The sequence below is a fragment of the Centropristis striata genome, chromosome 13, assembly GCF_030273125.1.
Source record: "Centropristis striata isolate RG_2023a ecotype Rhode Island chromosome 13, C.striata_1.0, whole genome shotgun sequence".
Lineage (NCBI taxonomy): Eukaryota > Metazoa > Chordata > Actinopteri > Perciformes > Serranidae > Centropristis > Centropristis striata.
In genome coordinates, this window is record NC_081529.1 from 31,904,135 (window position 1) to 31,921,450 (window position 17,316).

A 17,316-nucleotide genomic window follows, 5' to 3' on the forward strand; every position below is an offset into this window, starting at 1 on the left:
AAGGAGCCCAACCAAGTATTGATGGAGAGAAATGAACAGACTTTTCAGAAGCCTAACATTTGTGTTTAAAATATCCTTTTTTTTATTGATCGTATGTAATATTCTAATTTTCTGAGACACTGAGTTTTGTGTTTTCATTATCTCTAAGCCAGAATCATCAAAAGTACAAGAAATACAGGCTTGGAATATTTCACTCTATGTGTAATGAATCTATATAATATACGAGTTTCACTTTCTGAAATGATTAACAAAAAACATTGAACTTTTTTGCGATATTCTACTTTTTTGTAGTTGGCTACATGGCTAACTAGATGAAACAAAGAGGTTAACAGTGATCCTCATCTGGCTCAACAGAGACGACTGTAAGTGTTTCTAACCTGGTGGCCAGTTGATATTGGTCCCATTGGCCATCTTGTCACTGGTGCTCTTGCCCTGCCCCCAGCTGTCTGGGGGGACCAGGGGGCTGGTAGGAGACTCTGAGCTGGACATCAGGTTGTAGGGGCTGTAAGAGTCCTCCAGCTGAGGGGGCTTACCAGGGGGGCCCAGATTGGCACCTGAGAAAGTGAAATTAAACATAACATAACATTAAAATAAAACATTTATCAAAGTGTAGAGGTTGAAAACAGTGAAATATGGGAAATGTTTGGATGGCCTGTAAGAAATCAAATGAGGGATGAGGGAGATGTTGGGTAGCAGCAAGTGTTATGAGGATGTGTTTATTTATTTTGATCTTTTTTACACTGGTTGTCATTTTGTGTTGTTGTTTCTTTTCCTTGTGTTGTTGTTTGTATGTATGTATGTATGTATGTATGTATGTATGTATGTATGTATGTATGTATGTATGTATGCATGTATGTATGCATGTATGCATGCATGTATGTATAATTACGGTGTATAGGTAAATTATATTTATGTTTTGTAATACAAGACATGTTTAGACAAGGATTTTAACTTGTCATATTTAAGGAGAGGGTGTGGGAGTTTATAAGTTTTACTTCTTCTCACTCCTTTTCAAATATGTATTCTACATGTCATGTTAAATGTTTTGTCTGACTCTTTTTTTTTATTATTTTGTTTTCATATTCGAAATAAACTTAAATCAATCAATCAAAAAAAAAAACAAACGAAGAAATGGCTGAAGAGGGAGGCACCTAGTGCAGATGAATGGATTGATATTGTGTACAACATCTTTGTAATGGAAATAATTATTTTCAATTTAAGAACACAAAAAGAGGTATTTATTGAAAATTGGCAAAAAATTGATTACATATGTCTCTACCATAAAACTGGATTTCAGGTAATCTCAGATTGGACTATCAGAATACTTTCATTTCTTTGTACCTTTCCCTTTTTTTTGTTGGGTGTTTTCCAATTCCCTTTTGTACGCTTTTACTTTTCCCTTGATATGTTCTGTATTTGTCTTCATGTTTGATTGTTTGTTTGTTCATTTACATGTAAATTCAAAAAACAAAAAAGTAAATAAGAAAGACAAAAAAAAGCTTCACATCAGGCTTTCTTTCCTCACCATGCTTGCCCAGGTTGGGCTCCAGAGGAGAGGAGCTTCCAGAGAGGCTTTCGATGGAGTTGGGATGCGTCCACTGTGAGAGGCGCGATTGAGGCTGGGGGGGTTCCTTCATAGACAGACCTCCCACCTCCATGCAGTTTACATTCATGTTTGGATTCAGTCCAGCTGAGGAGACAGAGAGCTGTTACTACACAAGCCCACAGGGTTACCTATTCTGCCCTTCAAAGACTAACTGCAGTAACTAAATGTTTGGTCGAAACTGAGTTATAACTAAAAATAAACTCTGTGATGTCTGTTTTATATTGTGACAAAGTTTTAAATTTCTATTTTGCTTTATTTCAGACAAATAATCACAAAAATTGCAGTAACTGTGGTTTGCTTTGACTGAGACATTGTAGTCTTGTATTTCTTCAATGTGTTGAATAGGGAAGAAAAGAATAATAGAAATTATAATAAATTTAATCTTAAGTTAATAAGATGTTACACGGGTGTCACCGTGGGTTCTTATGGGTAAAAGCAGTTTTTCCCAGTTTTACCCTTTGTGTAGTTACTGCAGTTAGACTTTGTAGGCCAGTATATATATATGGGTGGTTGACGTGACGCTCAATTTTTGTGTTCCCAGTGACAAATATTACTAAAATTTGATAATATTTCATTAAAATTAATGTTTTAATATGCAGTTCATTCTTCTACATCTAATCCATCTGCAAACAATGAGTATCGTTCTTCAACTATGCAAATATTCTGTTTTGAACATGACATTTGTCCACCGGTGCAACTGTCCTAGGTAGCATTACTTATCTTAAAACAGCTGTAATTTAATGAAAAATGAATCTAAATACATTAAAATACTTGAATGCATGTCATACGAGTGTTTACTTAATTAATCTAGAGGATATAAGTGTTAAGGTCCCTATGTAGAGTTATTATGACACATTACATTTTGTCCGCAAAACTGGTGTCGTCCTGGAGCAACGCCATGATGTAGATATAAAACAGGCATTAATGTGACCACCCCATTACTGAGAGGGGTCCTTCCAGAATCAGGAAGGACAGAAGAATCTCTGGAGCAGGTGGACTGCACACAAGATCACTTCTGTCTCAAATATTTTCATAATATTACTATTTCCGTGCAGTGTTGGAACTGGTCGTCTTGAGGTAGTCCTTTGGTACAACGCAGTTTAAGTATTGATCTAAAAATTTTTTTATCAATTTACATTGATTGATCATTGAAAATAATCTAAATTGATTAAAAATAATAAATAACTAATATGCCTTGGGCTTATCTTTCTTATCTGTCCAACATTCTCTGAATTAGATAATGACATTCTTTATTTTGTTGCACCGGTGGACACATTTTAGGACTACCACACCAAAAGTTAATAATATGCTAAATATATGAAGAATTAGAAATGGACACATTCAGTTATGAATTATTCACATATAAGGGAATGTAATTGTATGTCATTTGACATATATTTTTGAATTATTCTTTTTTTCACTTTGAATTTGAGTTCACGTCAACCACCCATATGCCACTCAGAGAGAAAAGGTATAGGCCACTCACAGAGAGAGTAGGGGCTGTAGGTGTTGGGAGATGACTGCGGCTCTTTGGTCTGCAGGTCAGGGAGGCCTGGAGCCTGGGGGTGACCTGGAAATGAATCCAGGCTGGATTTGGCCCCGCCAGGATGCAGGCCTGAGTGGGAGGGGGGTGGCTGCTGTTGCTGCTGCTTCATCAGCAGGGCCTGGGCCAGCTGACGCTGGTGCTGTTGGATCTGCTGCTGCATGTTATTGATTGTACGTGCAACCTGGGGCGACATCACAATATAGACATAGTTAGGATCTATAACAGGGGTGGGCAATTCATTTTTCGCAAGGGGCCACATGACCAATGAACTAAATTCTGCTCAATACTAATTTAATCTCTTTATGAAATACAGTAAATGATCTGGTTTTGAGCTGCTATTGATAAGGATACATGTTATGATAAGACTGTTAATGTGGAGTAAATCAAATATAGCAGTAAAAAGTAGTAAATACACCAATCACTATATCACTTTTCCATGTATTTATTTACCTTTAGCAAGGTTCCTATTGGTGTTTTTATATTATATAGCTTGTTTTTCATGTACATGTACATTTTCTAGGTGTTTTACAATGTTGTGATGCTTTTATTTTGAAATGAAAAGTGCCGTCCAGTGTGAAACGGGTGCTTTAATTTTGAAAGGTATTAGTAATATAGACATAGGTAGGATCTATAATATGCAGCTGAAATTAACACTTGTTTGGACTGTTTTAACATCAATCAATCAGCTTTATTTAGGTAAAATAATTAGAAAAATCTATACATTTTAGGGTTTTTACAGTGATCAGAGTGGGAAAGAAGAAAAAAAACTTACTTGCTGCTCTTGTTGTCGAATGGGGCCAGAAACGTTGCGCTGCGCCTGCAACATCTGCTGCTGAATTTGTAAACGCTGGTATGCCTGTGTATCAGATAGGAGAATAGTTTTAATGTCAATAGATGTCTACGTCTATATATGAAATTATAACTCAACAGTAACCAAAAATAATAAAAATGGCATGCAACAAAACTGCTTTATCTACATGTACAGAAGAAAGACAGACAAATCTATGTTCTTCGTAACCATTTGCCACGTGTTTGTTTGTTTGTTTTTATTTAGATCCCCATTAGCTTTTGCAAGGAAGCAACTATTCTTCCTGGGGTCAATCATCGTAATTCATTGTGAAAAATACAATGTAGGAATACACAGAATGATAACAGACATGACATACATTATATGAATACATAACATGAAACAAAAATAATGCGCAGACAATACGTAATTACATTTCACGTAAAACATGGTTGACATCACAAAACAATTAAAAAATAAAACAACACAAAAAAGACAGCTGCATCAATTAAAGTTGATATATATATATATATATATATATATATATATATATATATATATATATAACTGTACGTTGAATCAGAGTCTTGGATCTTGGTAAAGTGAAACAACCTCCAACTGCATGCCTTGTTGAATAATTATGATTTTGTTATTATGACATTCTTAATAAAAACATTCAGTAGTGACAAAAATCTAGTTTTCACATCCAACCAACCTAATAATTTGTGCATTTTAATAATAATAATTAGTTCTCCATCCACAAGAAAGAGCTACTCTTGTGTGCTCTACTGCAGGCAATTATACCTACTGTATGTAATAAACCTGGAAGCAGACGAGACTAAATGAGACTCACCAGTTGCAGCTGGTAAAGTTGATTCAGAAGGGTCATATGTTGAGGGTTTATTGGTGAGGTTAAAAGTGCAGGATTCAGACCAATGTTTTTTGCTGCAAACTGTAAGAGCTGTGCTTGAACCTGTCGAAAGAATGAAAACAATTTATTTAGCACAAACAAAGTGAAAAAAACAGAGCATTTGTTTGAGTCGGTGTGTCCACTGCCTATTTGAACACGAGGTCCCGTATCAACTTAGTGTATTAAGGTCCAAACAGCAAAAATAATCTGCTTCCTTGTTTATGAATATGAGTTAGAGCAGCTATTCTCAACCTTGGGGTCGGGACCCCAATTGGGGTCGCCACTGTCTCCACTGTGTTAAAGTGTTCATGTGTTAATGTGTTTTAGTCTTTTTGGTCACTTAATGTCTTTTTTTTTTGGTCATTTAGTGTTTTTTTTGTCATTTTGTGTCTTTTTTGGTCATTTTGTGTCTTTTTTTGATCATTTTCTGGTCAATTTGTGTCTTTTTTTTTAGTTATTTTGTCTTTTTTGGGTCATTTTGAGTCTTTTGGGTCATTCTGTGTCTTTTTTTGGTCATTTTGTGCCTTTTTTGTCATTTAGTGTCTTTTTTTGGTCATTTAGTGTCTTCTTGGTCATTTTGTGTCTTTTCTGGTCATTTTGTGTCTTTTTTGGTCATTTTGTGTCTTTTTTTGGTCATTTAGTGTCTTCTTGGTCATTTTGTGTCTTTCCTGGTCATTTTGTGTCTTTTTTGGTCATTTTTTGGTCATTTTGAGTCTTTTTTGGTCATTTTGTTTCTTTTTTTGGGTGATCTGAACTGTGCGTGTGAGATTGTGTTCAGTGAGCGGGGGTCGCGGACAACATGCATGTTAAATTGGGGGTTGCGACTCAAAAAGGTTGAGAACTACTGAGTTAGAAGACATCCCTGGTCTAGGTCATCAATGGGAAACCCTTACGTAGCTACTTCAAGAAGTAGGAATGTTGCCATTATCATGATATGCATTTTTTTACCCATAAAAAAAATATACCGGTATAATCGTGAACGATACGATATGGCAGACCCCTAATGCTTTTCCTAGTAATGTGTTGTATAGTAAGTGTGTGCGTGTGTCTATTAATATGTGTGTGTGTGTGTGTGTGTGTGTGTGTGTGTGTGTGTGTGTATATGTATGTACCTGAGGGGAGAGAAACTGAGGCACTTGAGCCCGTAGACTAGGCTGAGAGGAACTGAGAGGCGGCACTGACGGGTGAGGAGGCGGCTGCGGCTGCTGCATGGCCCGGGCTTGTGCTGCTCCACCACCGCCAAACATTCCACTCTGCATCTGCTGACAAACAGACAGACAGACCGGGAGTCAAGAGAGACGCTCAACAAGGCAGAATGGAATGGAATGGAATGGAATGGAATGGAACGGAACAGGAGAGAATGGAAGGGAATGGAATGGAATGGAATAGAATAGAATAGAATAGAATAGAATAGAATAGAATAGAATGGAATAGAACAGAAGGGAATGGAATGGAATGGAATGGAATAGAATAGAATAGAATAGAATAGAATAGAAGGGAACGGAACGAAACAGGAGAGAACGGAAGGGAATGGAATAGAATAGAATAGAATGGAATGGAACAGAAGGGAATGGAATGGAATGGAATAGAATAGAATGGAATGGAATGGAAGGGAACGGAACAGGAGAGAATGGAAGGGAATGGAATAGAATAGAATAGAATAGAATGGAATGGAATGGAATGGAATGGAACGGAACAGAAGGGAACGGAATGGAATGGAATGGAATAGAACAGAAGGGAATAGAATAGAATAGAATGGAATGGAATGGAACAGAAGGGAATGGAATGGAATGGAATAGAACAGAAGGGAATGGAATGGAATGACATGGAATGGAATAGAATAGAACAGAAGAGAATGGAATGGAATGGAATAGAATAGAATGCCTTTATTATCACTATACCCATGTACATTGAGATCAAAAGCTGACTCCAAAAAGCAGTGCAACAGTAAATAAAATATATATAAAATACAAAAATATACAATATAAAAAGAGGCAAGTAAATGTAAAGAAAATATATATGATATATACGATAATGTAAACATAGGCAAGAAAGGGAGTTGAGGTGCACAGTCTTCAATTTGCCAAAGCAGATATGATGCTGTACAGTGTCACGCATAAATATGTTGCACATTGAAGGACAAATATTGCACATTGCCAGGTATTGTACATTAAAATATTCATATATATATATATATCATCATTATTTCTTATCTAAGTCTTGCGGGAACTTTAGGTGCATTCTAACCAAGGTTATTATAGTTAACGAAAACTAACGAAATAACGAAAACTAGAATTGAAAAAACATTTTCCTTAACTGACAATACAAATATTGTATTGTAAAATTTTGTGGTTCCAAAACTAACTAAAATTATAGTGAAAATGTCCTTTGTTTTCGTCTTTGTCAACTTTTTTCATACGTAAACCTTTTTGGTTGATATGAAATCTATTTCATCTATCTGGTTTTATGACTTAATAAACTTATTGGGGCTGAGATGGATCAGACAAAGGAAATAAAGGAAACATTTATTGTGACTTTTTTTAATCTCACACCCAACAAATACCCCATTACAAAAAACTAAAACTAACAGTAGAACTAATTAAAACTAAATAGCAAGTTTAAGAGAAAAAAAATCACCAATGTAGGTTACAAAACCTCAATAATTTTACGCAAAAGAATGATCAAATTTGAGAAAAAAAATCTCAAATTTACGAGAACATTTTACAAGAGAAAAAAAAATCACAAATTTAAAAAAAACTCACAAATGTCGTGAAGAAAACCAATTAAAACTAACTGAATTTGAAAACAAAAATTCACAATGAAATTAAAACTAAAACTAATGAAAAATCCAAAACTATTATAACCATGCTCTGAAAAAAAGTCAACATTTATTGCGACTTTTTTGAATCTCGCACCCAATAAATAACCCATTTAAAAAAAAACTAAAACTAATTAAAACTAAACTAAAACTAATCTAAAACTAAGCATTTAAAAAAAAAAAAAAAAAAAAATTAAAACTAGCAAACTCACTCTAAAAATGAATTAAAACTAACTGAATTTGAAAAAAAAAAAAATCCCAACGAAATTAAAACTTAAACTAAAACTAATGGTAAAATCCAAAACTATGATAACCTTGGTCTGAAAAAAAGTCAACATTTTTTGCGACTTTTTTGAATCTCGCACCCAACAAATAACCCATTTAAAAAAAACTAAAACTAATCTAAAACTAAGCATTTTCAAAAAAATAAAAACTAATTAAAACTAGCAAACTAACTCTAAAAACAAATTAAAACTAAATGAATTTGAAAAAACTAAAAATCGCAAGAAATTAAAACTAAAACTAATGAAAATCCAACAGACGCACACTTTGCGATTACGAATCAGAGAAGCCAGTTTTCTATCTTTGAGTCTCCGTCACACTTACTGTCTTACACTTAACTTGGAGCTTTTAATTACTTCCCTAATTCAAATTAATTCATGAAAGTTTAGAACATTATACTGACTCTATATTTTTTATGCAAATGTATGAATTACCTTATCCATGAAGGGCAGGCGGGGGTCTGCCGAGGGGTCTTTGGAAAGCAGCGGAGGCCGAGGGCAGCTCATAGGTTTGTTGATGAGTCCGTTGTTGTAGTCGTGGCCGCCCATCCCCATGCCCCGCTTGTCCAGCTCCGTCTTCTTCTCCAGCAGGGCACTCATGGCCTGGTCCAGGCTCATGTTGTTGCTCTTCAGAGCCTCCTCTGCTGGATCCCTCTGGAGAATCAACAGGAAAGCATCAGTAATGCAGAAACAACTCGATGCCAAAGTGCAGGCTATGAACAAAATGTCTCTTTAACCTCTGAAGTCCAGGAGATTTTGGTTCAAATTTGTCAACTTCCTATGCATTAATTTCTGTCTCTGTTTAGCATCTTTCAGTCTGTCCTTACATCACATGCATGGCTCCTTTTTCTCCACACAAACTTGGCTATCAGTCAGATTTTTCATTTTATTTTAATTAACAAAGTATAAAGCTGCCAGGAACCCAAAATACAAGCAAAAGACACAGGTTTCTATGGAAATGTACAATTTTTTTTTTTTTTTACCATTTATACACATAAAAACAGCAGGAAAATAAATAAATAATAAAACTACAAAACAGTCTATTTGCATGTAAATTAAAAATAGTAATAGTTTTCATTGTAGAAAGAAAATTCACACTTTAAAAATGGTCTAGAAACATAAATGGCACACTGTCAGAGCTCCTATGATTTAGCTTTAACTGGCTTTCTCAGCTTGCACCAATCATATATAAATAAAGTTATTACTGTAAAAGACCATGTGTTTTTTCAATAAAAAGCCAGGGTTAAAACCTTCCTTTTCATCACTTATGTTAAATGGCATCGTTTGGTCCGTGCATTAAATGGCCAAGCACAATTAGGGCTGCAACTAAGTTTGGACATTTTCTCAATTAATAATTTGGTCTTAAAATGTCTTATCAAAACTCAGGACAACATCTTTAAAGTCTAGTTTTATCTAACCAACAGTCCAAACCCATGCACATTGTGCATGTGCTCCGAGCATGATCATGTACAAAAAAAAAAAAATCATAGTGTTGGAATTGATGGATTGAATGGAAGAGCAGCAGTCACTTCAACTCACAGGGAAGCCCATGTCTGTCAGCTGTTTGATGAGACGATTCATGATCCAGGCATCTTCTTGTTTCCCTGGGACCTTCCCCTGGGAGAGCTGATGACACAACTACATTGACTTAATGATACTTTATGATGAAAATGTAATATCATTTCTTTTCTCAAGGACTAAGCATGTTCTGCACTCTGCATGTTAATCGCTGTGCTTCATACCTTCTGTGGGCCCTTTTTCGATGCATTGCCCCAAGAGTTACAGGAGGAGTTGCTCTCCTGGGAGGCAGCGCTGTTCCACATGTCTCCCTCCTCGGCGTCCCACTGACTCCCCGACAAGTTCAGCTCCTCACCTCCACCTCCCCATCCGTCTTGCATAGGTTTGGGGGCTGGAAAACACACAAGAGAGGATGTAAACCAAGCAGTGATGAGGACATTCACATATCTTATGTGGTAACTTTGTATAAAAACTTTCTATAAACTTGAATACCTATAAAAGCAGTTTTAACCCTCTATGGTACGCATTATGATGCCAGTTAGGAAAAAAATGTTTTGAGTGTTTTTGTTGTTGTCTTAAAATAGACTAAATAAACATAATCTGAAGAAATTTTATAATTATTTTTTTTTGCAAGTTTTTGGGGTTTGTTGCCTGTAGGCAACATTGTACCATAATGGTGCACAAGTGAAAAAGAAAGTTTTTAAAATTAATTTCAACATAATTTATTTAATAAACATGTGTAAAAGATTCAGTAGCTTCAACAGGGTACAATACATAACATTTTAAATTTAAAAACGTTATAAAAGGAACTTTTTTAACCAGTTTCTTGTCTTGTACCATTGAACCAACGACCCATTGAAATGAATGTCTTGAATAGTCTAAGTGTATGAAACTATCAAAAATTAAGGTTTACTCTCCTATCAGTAAGAATTTTTTTTTCCAGATGGAAAAGGGCCACGAAATTTGTTTTGACGTTTTGAGTGATTTTTTGTGGCGCAATATGGCAAAGCTGTTTCCTTTGGAAAAGTCTGCAAAATAGTGTTTCAATATGGCCTCCTGGAGATCATGTGACAAATTAAAGCATTGCTATTGGTTCCCTATACTCTCCCCTCTTTTTTAAATTATCCCATCACTCAAAAACATGCATTGTAGAAATCTGACAGGCCAAAAATAGGGCAACACTGTACCATAGAGGATTAATTGTTTTTTTTTTCAAGTTCTAATTTAACCCAAGTAAAATATGAAAGTAAAGCATCCAGCCAGTTGTCCTCTTGCTAGTGTACTTTTTAGTTTTAAAATATATATTTAGATTGAGATAACTCAAAAAGTTACAAAGTTCAAGTCTAGAAAAATAACTAAGAAATAGTTACAAGATATGAAAATGTAATATGCTGCACATTCCTATATTAAACTAATCTCAACAGGCCACTAGGGGGCAGTGTGGATTTGGAGTTCAAATTTCCAGCTTTTGCATCCCTTGTACCATAAAAATATCCTTGATCTCCATGATTGACTCGACTCATCAAGAGAGAATGATTTTAACTTGGTGTCATTATTTCTCAAAACAGTAGCAAAGACTAATTTGTAAAGCCATACAGGTTTAAGTTATTTACCAGGTTTGCAAGGTGCAGATGTCATTGTCTGGTTGCCCCTGCCGTAGCTGTCCGGGTTGCTGTCTCCCCAGCCCCCATGGCTCCCGGTAGATTTGCCCCAGGCAGACGTCCCATTGTCGACGGAGACCGGAGCCGGTGTAGCTTCTCCCCAAGAGCTGTCTCTCTCTGATTTTGTGTGGGAGCTGTGGGAGCTGTGAGAGCTGTGAGAGCTGGGTATCTCTCCCCACCCTGGAGGACACACAGGGAAGGGGCCCGTCAATATAAATACTTCTATAGAACTAAAAAAAAAAAAAACATTTCTGGATAATAAGGCAACCCATTGAATCCCACAACCTTCATTATTGCCGGAAACTGTAAAAACAGAAATTGAATGGATCATGTGTGATGAAGGTGTTTGTTGGGAAAAGTAACCTAATCAAAGCTTAAAGTGGCGATATTTCATCGAAACAACTTTATTCTACATGTCTCATTTCAGAGTGTGCCAAAAATAAAGCATTTGCACCAACCAGATCCTGGAAAAAACACTGAAATCTGTGCTCCTCAGCGCAACTGGGAAGCTATGAATAACTTGGCTGAGACCAAACATCACGTGACAAAACTTCAGTGAAACTTGGACAGAACTGCAGGCTTTTTACACAGAGAAGAGAGGAAGGAAGAGACGCTGTAAGTAGAGGTTGTAAAAATGTTCAATAAGCTCAATATGTATATATACCATGTAGAGCTATTTTTCTCCCCAAAATTTTAGTAACACTTGTGGGCACTTGGAAAAAAGTTTTAAATATCTACATTCCATTTTTTTTTCTTGTCCATGTTAAAAAGAAATCCAAAAATAAAAAAAGTATCAGGTCCGATTGTTTGTGCTGGCTTGTGTAAATAACACAATTTTGCATGGTTTTGTGCTCAACATGAGAGTTTATGATGCTCATACTGTCTTCAATGCAAAATGCTGAATATAAGACTGAATTATATTAATTTCCATGACTTAAGAGCCCCAATCACAGCTCTCTCTCTCTCTCTCTCTCTAAAAATCTGATATGCCTAAAACATACCACTTGCTTCCCTTTCATTTGTTTTACTAGTTATTTCTTATTTGTTGAAATAAAGTGTGCCTCTGGTAAACACCATCAGCCTTCAGTTTTGGAGTGTGGTAGTGCCACTCGTGCAGTGAGGCAGAAACCTGGGCTTGGCTTCGCAGGATGGTTGACAGAGGGAGAAGACACCCATTTAGGATTTGGCGCAGCCTGGCTACTCTTGGCACGAGAGAGACAGCACTGTCTCTGGGCCTGTGGCAGTGCCAGGCTCAGCTTAGCTCTCTCTCCAGGGAGAGGTCAGGTCCTAAAGGCTGCTCCAAAATTATAATTAACACTCAACCTTCTAGTATGACCGGGCGAAGCACCCTAATATTCTAAACGGGGCCTACTGGGATGAAAAAACTCACTATCCCAGCATTTTCTGCCATTAATTATAAATAGTATTAAGGAGTTATCCCTCTTTGTTTTCAACCCACTGTATGCACTCTAACAGCCCTTATGCCAGCAAAAGGGACAGCAAATTTTATTGGAAAGCAGATAAATCCAATGTGGAGCTGGCATGCAGGGTCAAGTGTGGGACAGCAGGGGGCGTTAACCCCCTCTCAGCTCCTCAGGGCTTGCTCCACCTCCTCCCTTCATCAACTGACAGATGGTGGTTCCCATATAATCACACACTTCCGATCCTTCTCAAACTGTTTGTGGTGAATCGCTATTTTCACGAGGCACTTTGTAAACAGCATTCTTGTGCTTCCTTTGGGTACCCATGAGACGTTGCCAGGGTTACCCACACAGACGTGTCTGTTGTTGTGAAATGTGAGGAGCCTCATGGAGGGGACAGGGCTGGCACTGCTTAACTCATTTGGATAGTCAATTAGATGTAAATTCAATGAGGGCAAACTAGGTCAAGATTTTACCTTTAAGTGGATCAAGAGATTGGAGCTTAACAGTGCGCCGTGCTAACTACCCAACCAGCTTTCATGTTTGACACCTTTACTTTGAGCAGTGAAGAAAAAAAGACATGCAGGAAAACGTGTAATTAAACATTTTAAAGATGTGAAATCAAATCACCTTTAAAATCTCAATGCTGACAAACTAATTCATCTATATAGAACAGAGTACGTTGTTGGCTTTGAGGCACTTTTTCACATTGCAAAAATCTGAGTATTAATCATGTCTTACCTTGAGATATCAAGGGGCCCCTGTTGTGTGATGGCCCAGATTGATGTTGGACAACAGGGTCCATGGGTCCACTGGTGGGCCCTGGGTTTTGGGAGTTTTGGGTGTGGTTCTGTAAAGGTGCAGGTGGCCCGTGATAGGGGTGATTGTGAGAGTGGGGATGGTTGTTGTTGTTGTTGTTGGGGCCTGGGGGGTTATTGCCTCCACTGGTAACTTTAGCCTGGGACATTCCTGGATTGTTCCTGTCCCACAGATTTACTGACTTGCTGTAGGTACCAGGGTCACCCCAGGCTGCGGTCCCGTCATCTATCTCCATCTTACGTCGGATTGAAGGTGGGGAGGGCTCTTCCCAGCCTGTAGGCTCAGCTGAAGACTCCTTCTTGCTGCCGGTCCAGCCTCCAGCCTGCTTCACTGGACCGGGGCCAGTCCAAGAGCCTATGCTGCCTCCTCCACTACTTCCACTGGGCCCATCCTGAGGCTTGCCCCCCCATCCCTGTGGAGGACCACTGGGACGCTGGCAAGCTGGCTCTCCCCAGCCACCATTTCCTCCAGCTGCAGGTATCCCAGGTCCTGAAGAAGACATTCCCCAGCCTCGTTGGTTTTCCTTCCAGCCTCCTGGTTCTCCCTCCCACCCTGGGTTGCTGGGACTCTTTTTGCTCTCTTCGGGTTCTCTCCAGTCCCCAGCATTATTGCTCCCTCCACTATTGCCCCAGCTGTGGGATGCTTTGGGTTGATCTCCCCAGCCCTGGGATGGTGCCTTGTTGCGAGAATCATCCCACCCGGTTGACTTCTCCTCTCCCCAGGATTGACCCCCATTCTTGGATAAGTTGGTGGTGGTGGTAGTGCCTCCTGCTGGAGGATTCCCCCAGCCACCAGGGCCACCTTGGGGCTTAATGTTGTTGGGGGCATCTCCCCAACCAGAGCTTGGCTGGTTGTTAGCAGCTATGCTTCCACCCCAACCTGAAGCTCCCTGAGAACCAGGCACATCATTTTTGCTCCCAGGGTCAGTCCTCTGAGAGGGCCCCATGTTAGTGTTGGAGGGCCCATGGGTATCACTTGGAGTGTTTGGGCCAGAGCCCCATGAATCAGCGGCTGCATCATTGTTGCGTTTAGTATTGTCCATGTCCCAGGTGGTGTGCTGGCGAACAGGGGTCTGTCCCCAGCCAGTGTTACACAACACCCTGGGGTCCAGATCCTGGGCAGGCAACAGAGGAGCTGGATTATCTCTGGATGAGGGCTCTCTTTGCTGGGAATGTCCTTCCATGCTGTCACTGCTTCCTGTGCTCACAGCTCTGCTCCAAGGACTAGCCTGTGGATCCTGGGGAGGAGAGCTAGGTGCATCCCAGCCTCCTTGGGGCTCCTCAGTGCGCTGCTTCCCCCAGTTTCCACCAGACTGGTCACCCCAGTCTCCAGAGTTTCCTGCCCCACCTCCTCCACGGCCCCAGCCAGAGTCCCAGCCGGAGGCCTCCTTAGATGAAGGTGCCTTTGAGTCGCCACTATTACCCCATACTGAGCTACCATCTTCTCCATTGACCTGTGGGCCCCCTGGGGGTGTTGGGCCCATGGAACCCAAGCCTACAGGTGCACTACCCCAGCCAGGCAAGTTGCGGATGGGGCTGGGGGGTTCCTGCTTATTAGTGTGATTTGGTCCATCAGTTTTAAGGTTCTGAGGTTCTGAACTGAAAGACACATTCGTGGACGGGGAGGGGTGTGGCTCTGACGTGTCAGAGGCCATTATGCTACCCCAGGCGCTGCCAATCCCCGAGGAGTTGCTGTTAGTGTTGGCTCCGGCACAGGTGCTGGTCTGGGCTGGTGGGGGGCCAGGCGGATTACAGAGGTTGGGTGTAGGTTGAGGAGGTGAAATGGTGTTGGCTCCCCCTGAGCTGCCTCCCCCTGTGCCACCCCCATCATGCCCCAACATGGGCCAGGCAGACGGGTTGGCATTAGGGTTTAGGTTCAAGTTAAAGTTGGTGGTGGAGGATGAAGAAGAAGACCCCCAGCCCCTGCTGCCTCCTCCCCCCACTGGGCTCTCATTCTTCCCTTCACTCCCCACTGAGGACTGAGGGGTGCAATGGGAGGGTCCAGGCCCAGAGCCCCAGCTGCGATTGGCTGGAACCTGGCTGGAGAGCATGCTGGTTCCAGTATGATTGGCAGGGCTGGGCCCACTGTTGGCCTTGCTGCTAAGGTGGTTGGCAGGGAAGTGGCCTGTCTGGCTATTGGCCCCCGTGGCCATACTCACTGTACTACAACTACTACTAGTAATACTGCTGCTGCTGCCGCTGGTCAGGCGACCAGGGTCAGTGTCCAAAGGGCATCCTCCTGGAGGGGCCTGGCTCTGGCTGAGGGTAATGGAAGGCCAAGCCTCTGTGTCTTTCTGGTCAATGATCAGTTGATCCCAGCCACTGAGATTGGTGGAAGATGCAGCACTTGTGGCACTCCTGTTGGCTGGCAGGTGTCCCCAGAGGGGATTATCATACTGGGCTGCCTGGCCACTCTGTGGGGGCAGTTCTGTATGGGAGGAAAGAAAAAAAATAGGACATGAGCAAGAGGACGAGAAAAGAGGGGTATAAGTTAAGGACGTCATCACTCCCACATAGGCTTAGTGAGGTTGAAACACCATGGCAACATGAAAGGTGTTTCCTTATGTGTACACAGACATCACAAGATGCTTTATTAATGAAAATAAATAATGCAAATGCACAGAGAATGACTAATATGATAGCAGTAGGAGTTTCAATTAGAAAATAAATACATTTGTGCACTTCATTCAGACAATATGCACAATCACTAATAGTTTTCATACATTTGTTTACAAATATATGACTCAAGCAAGGAAAAATGCCAAAATAGTTTTGATTCATGATACTAACCCATTAATCATCAAAATATGTTTAAAACTCTTAAAATGGCACTAAAATACCCTGGAATCACTTTAACATAAATTTTGTTCCTTATTTTATCCTTATTTTACCACATAAAGACCCCCTTATTAAAAAAAGTCATGAAAAGAATATTCATGACTGACCACTTCATCCTAACTTTTGAACTTATTTTGAGTGCTTGTTGTTGCAATCCACAATTAAAATGTATATAGTCCCATGGCTAATAGTGATAACAATAACACTTAACAAATCCAGGTGCTATGTATAGGGTTAAAAATGAACCAAATGGAAAACCATACCACAGGCAAAATGTTTTCGTCAGTAAACAATGCATGTTTGTCAAATATGAAAAGAGAAGTCCTAACCCTAAAATCTAGGCACTGTTTCTTCCTAACAGGCCGTCCCAAGAAGAACTCTCATATTTGGGAGCTACGCAAGAGGATGTAATCAATGACAGGAACCATGCAGCTGAGACGTGCTTAACTTCTGACCTCCTAACCATTGCAGTTATGACCTCGATTTGACATGAAGCACAAATACTCTGCACAAGCCTTAGGCAGCCTGTCTCCTTAACAGCACGTCAGCTTCCATCTGCTCTGACAACGCAAAGTAATGCTTCGGCTTATCTTACAGTAGATCACCCTGAAGTGAGTTGAGCCAGCTCTCTGGACTTCCAATGTACATATGGTTTGTGTTGGTACAAACAAAGCCAACTTGCAGATGATAATTGCTGCACTGATCAACCTGCTGCCATGCTGCGGTGGCTTGTTGTTTACAAGTGCTTTCACATGCATGCTTAGTTTGTATGCAAAGACTCCGACTGTGTCACAACAACAACAACAACTATGAGGGTAGTGACAGCGTTTGTGTAGCACCCCCTGTTTTCAAGCTTACTTCAATGCTTGTAACTAAGAGAGAGCGAGGAGGCAGTGAGAGAGCAGGGGGAAAAAAGAGGGCACTGTGTTTCTGACACACACTGCGCTGTCGTTCTGTAGCGTCACTCCACTGAGAAGTGCAGGACCGCCATTTTCTCAGTCCTGAACTACAGCCAAAAAGGCTCTGAGCTACCGCCTGTGTCTCCACCATCGCTGCTTTAATAGCACGCATGTCTCATTCACAATAATAAACAAGAAGCATACGAACTCAAC

The 17,316-nt window shown here is 39.9% G+C and overlaps 1 protein-coding gene across 1 annotated transcript in view; it reads right to left on the bottom strand.

Annotated features, from left to right (window-relative positions):
* Positions 1-17,316, bottom strand: part of tnrc6c1 (trinucleotide repeat containing adaptor 6C1) — a 69,494-nt gene that overhangs the window by 9,411 nt on the left and 42,767 nt on the right. The window contains exons 5-15 of the mRNA XM_059349040.1: positions 13,290-15,794; positions 11,080-11,307; positions 9,691-9,857; positions 9,488-9,574; positions 8,384-8,602; positions 5,962-6,111; positions 4,793-4,912; positions 3,925-4,008; positions 3,093-3,333; positions 1,526-1,690; positions 378-554 (exon numbers count right to left, since the gene is read on the bottom strand). Of these exons, the coding sequence (XP_059205023.1) occupies positions 378-554; positions 1,526-1,690; positions 3,093-3,333; positions 3,925-4,008; positions 4,793-4,912; positions 5,962-6,111; positions 8,384-8,602; positions 9,488-9,574; positions 9,691-9,857; positions 11,080-11,307; positions 13,290-15,794 (4,143 nt within the window). The remainder of the gene's footprint in view (positions 1-377; positions 555-1,525; positions 1,691-3,092; positions 3,334-3,924; positions 4,009-4,792; positions 4,913-5,961; positions 6,112-8,383; positions 8,603-9,487; positions 9,575-9,690; positions 9,858-11,079; positions 11,308-13,289; positions 15,795-17,316) is intronic.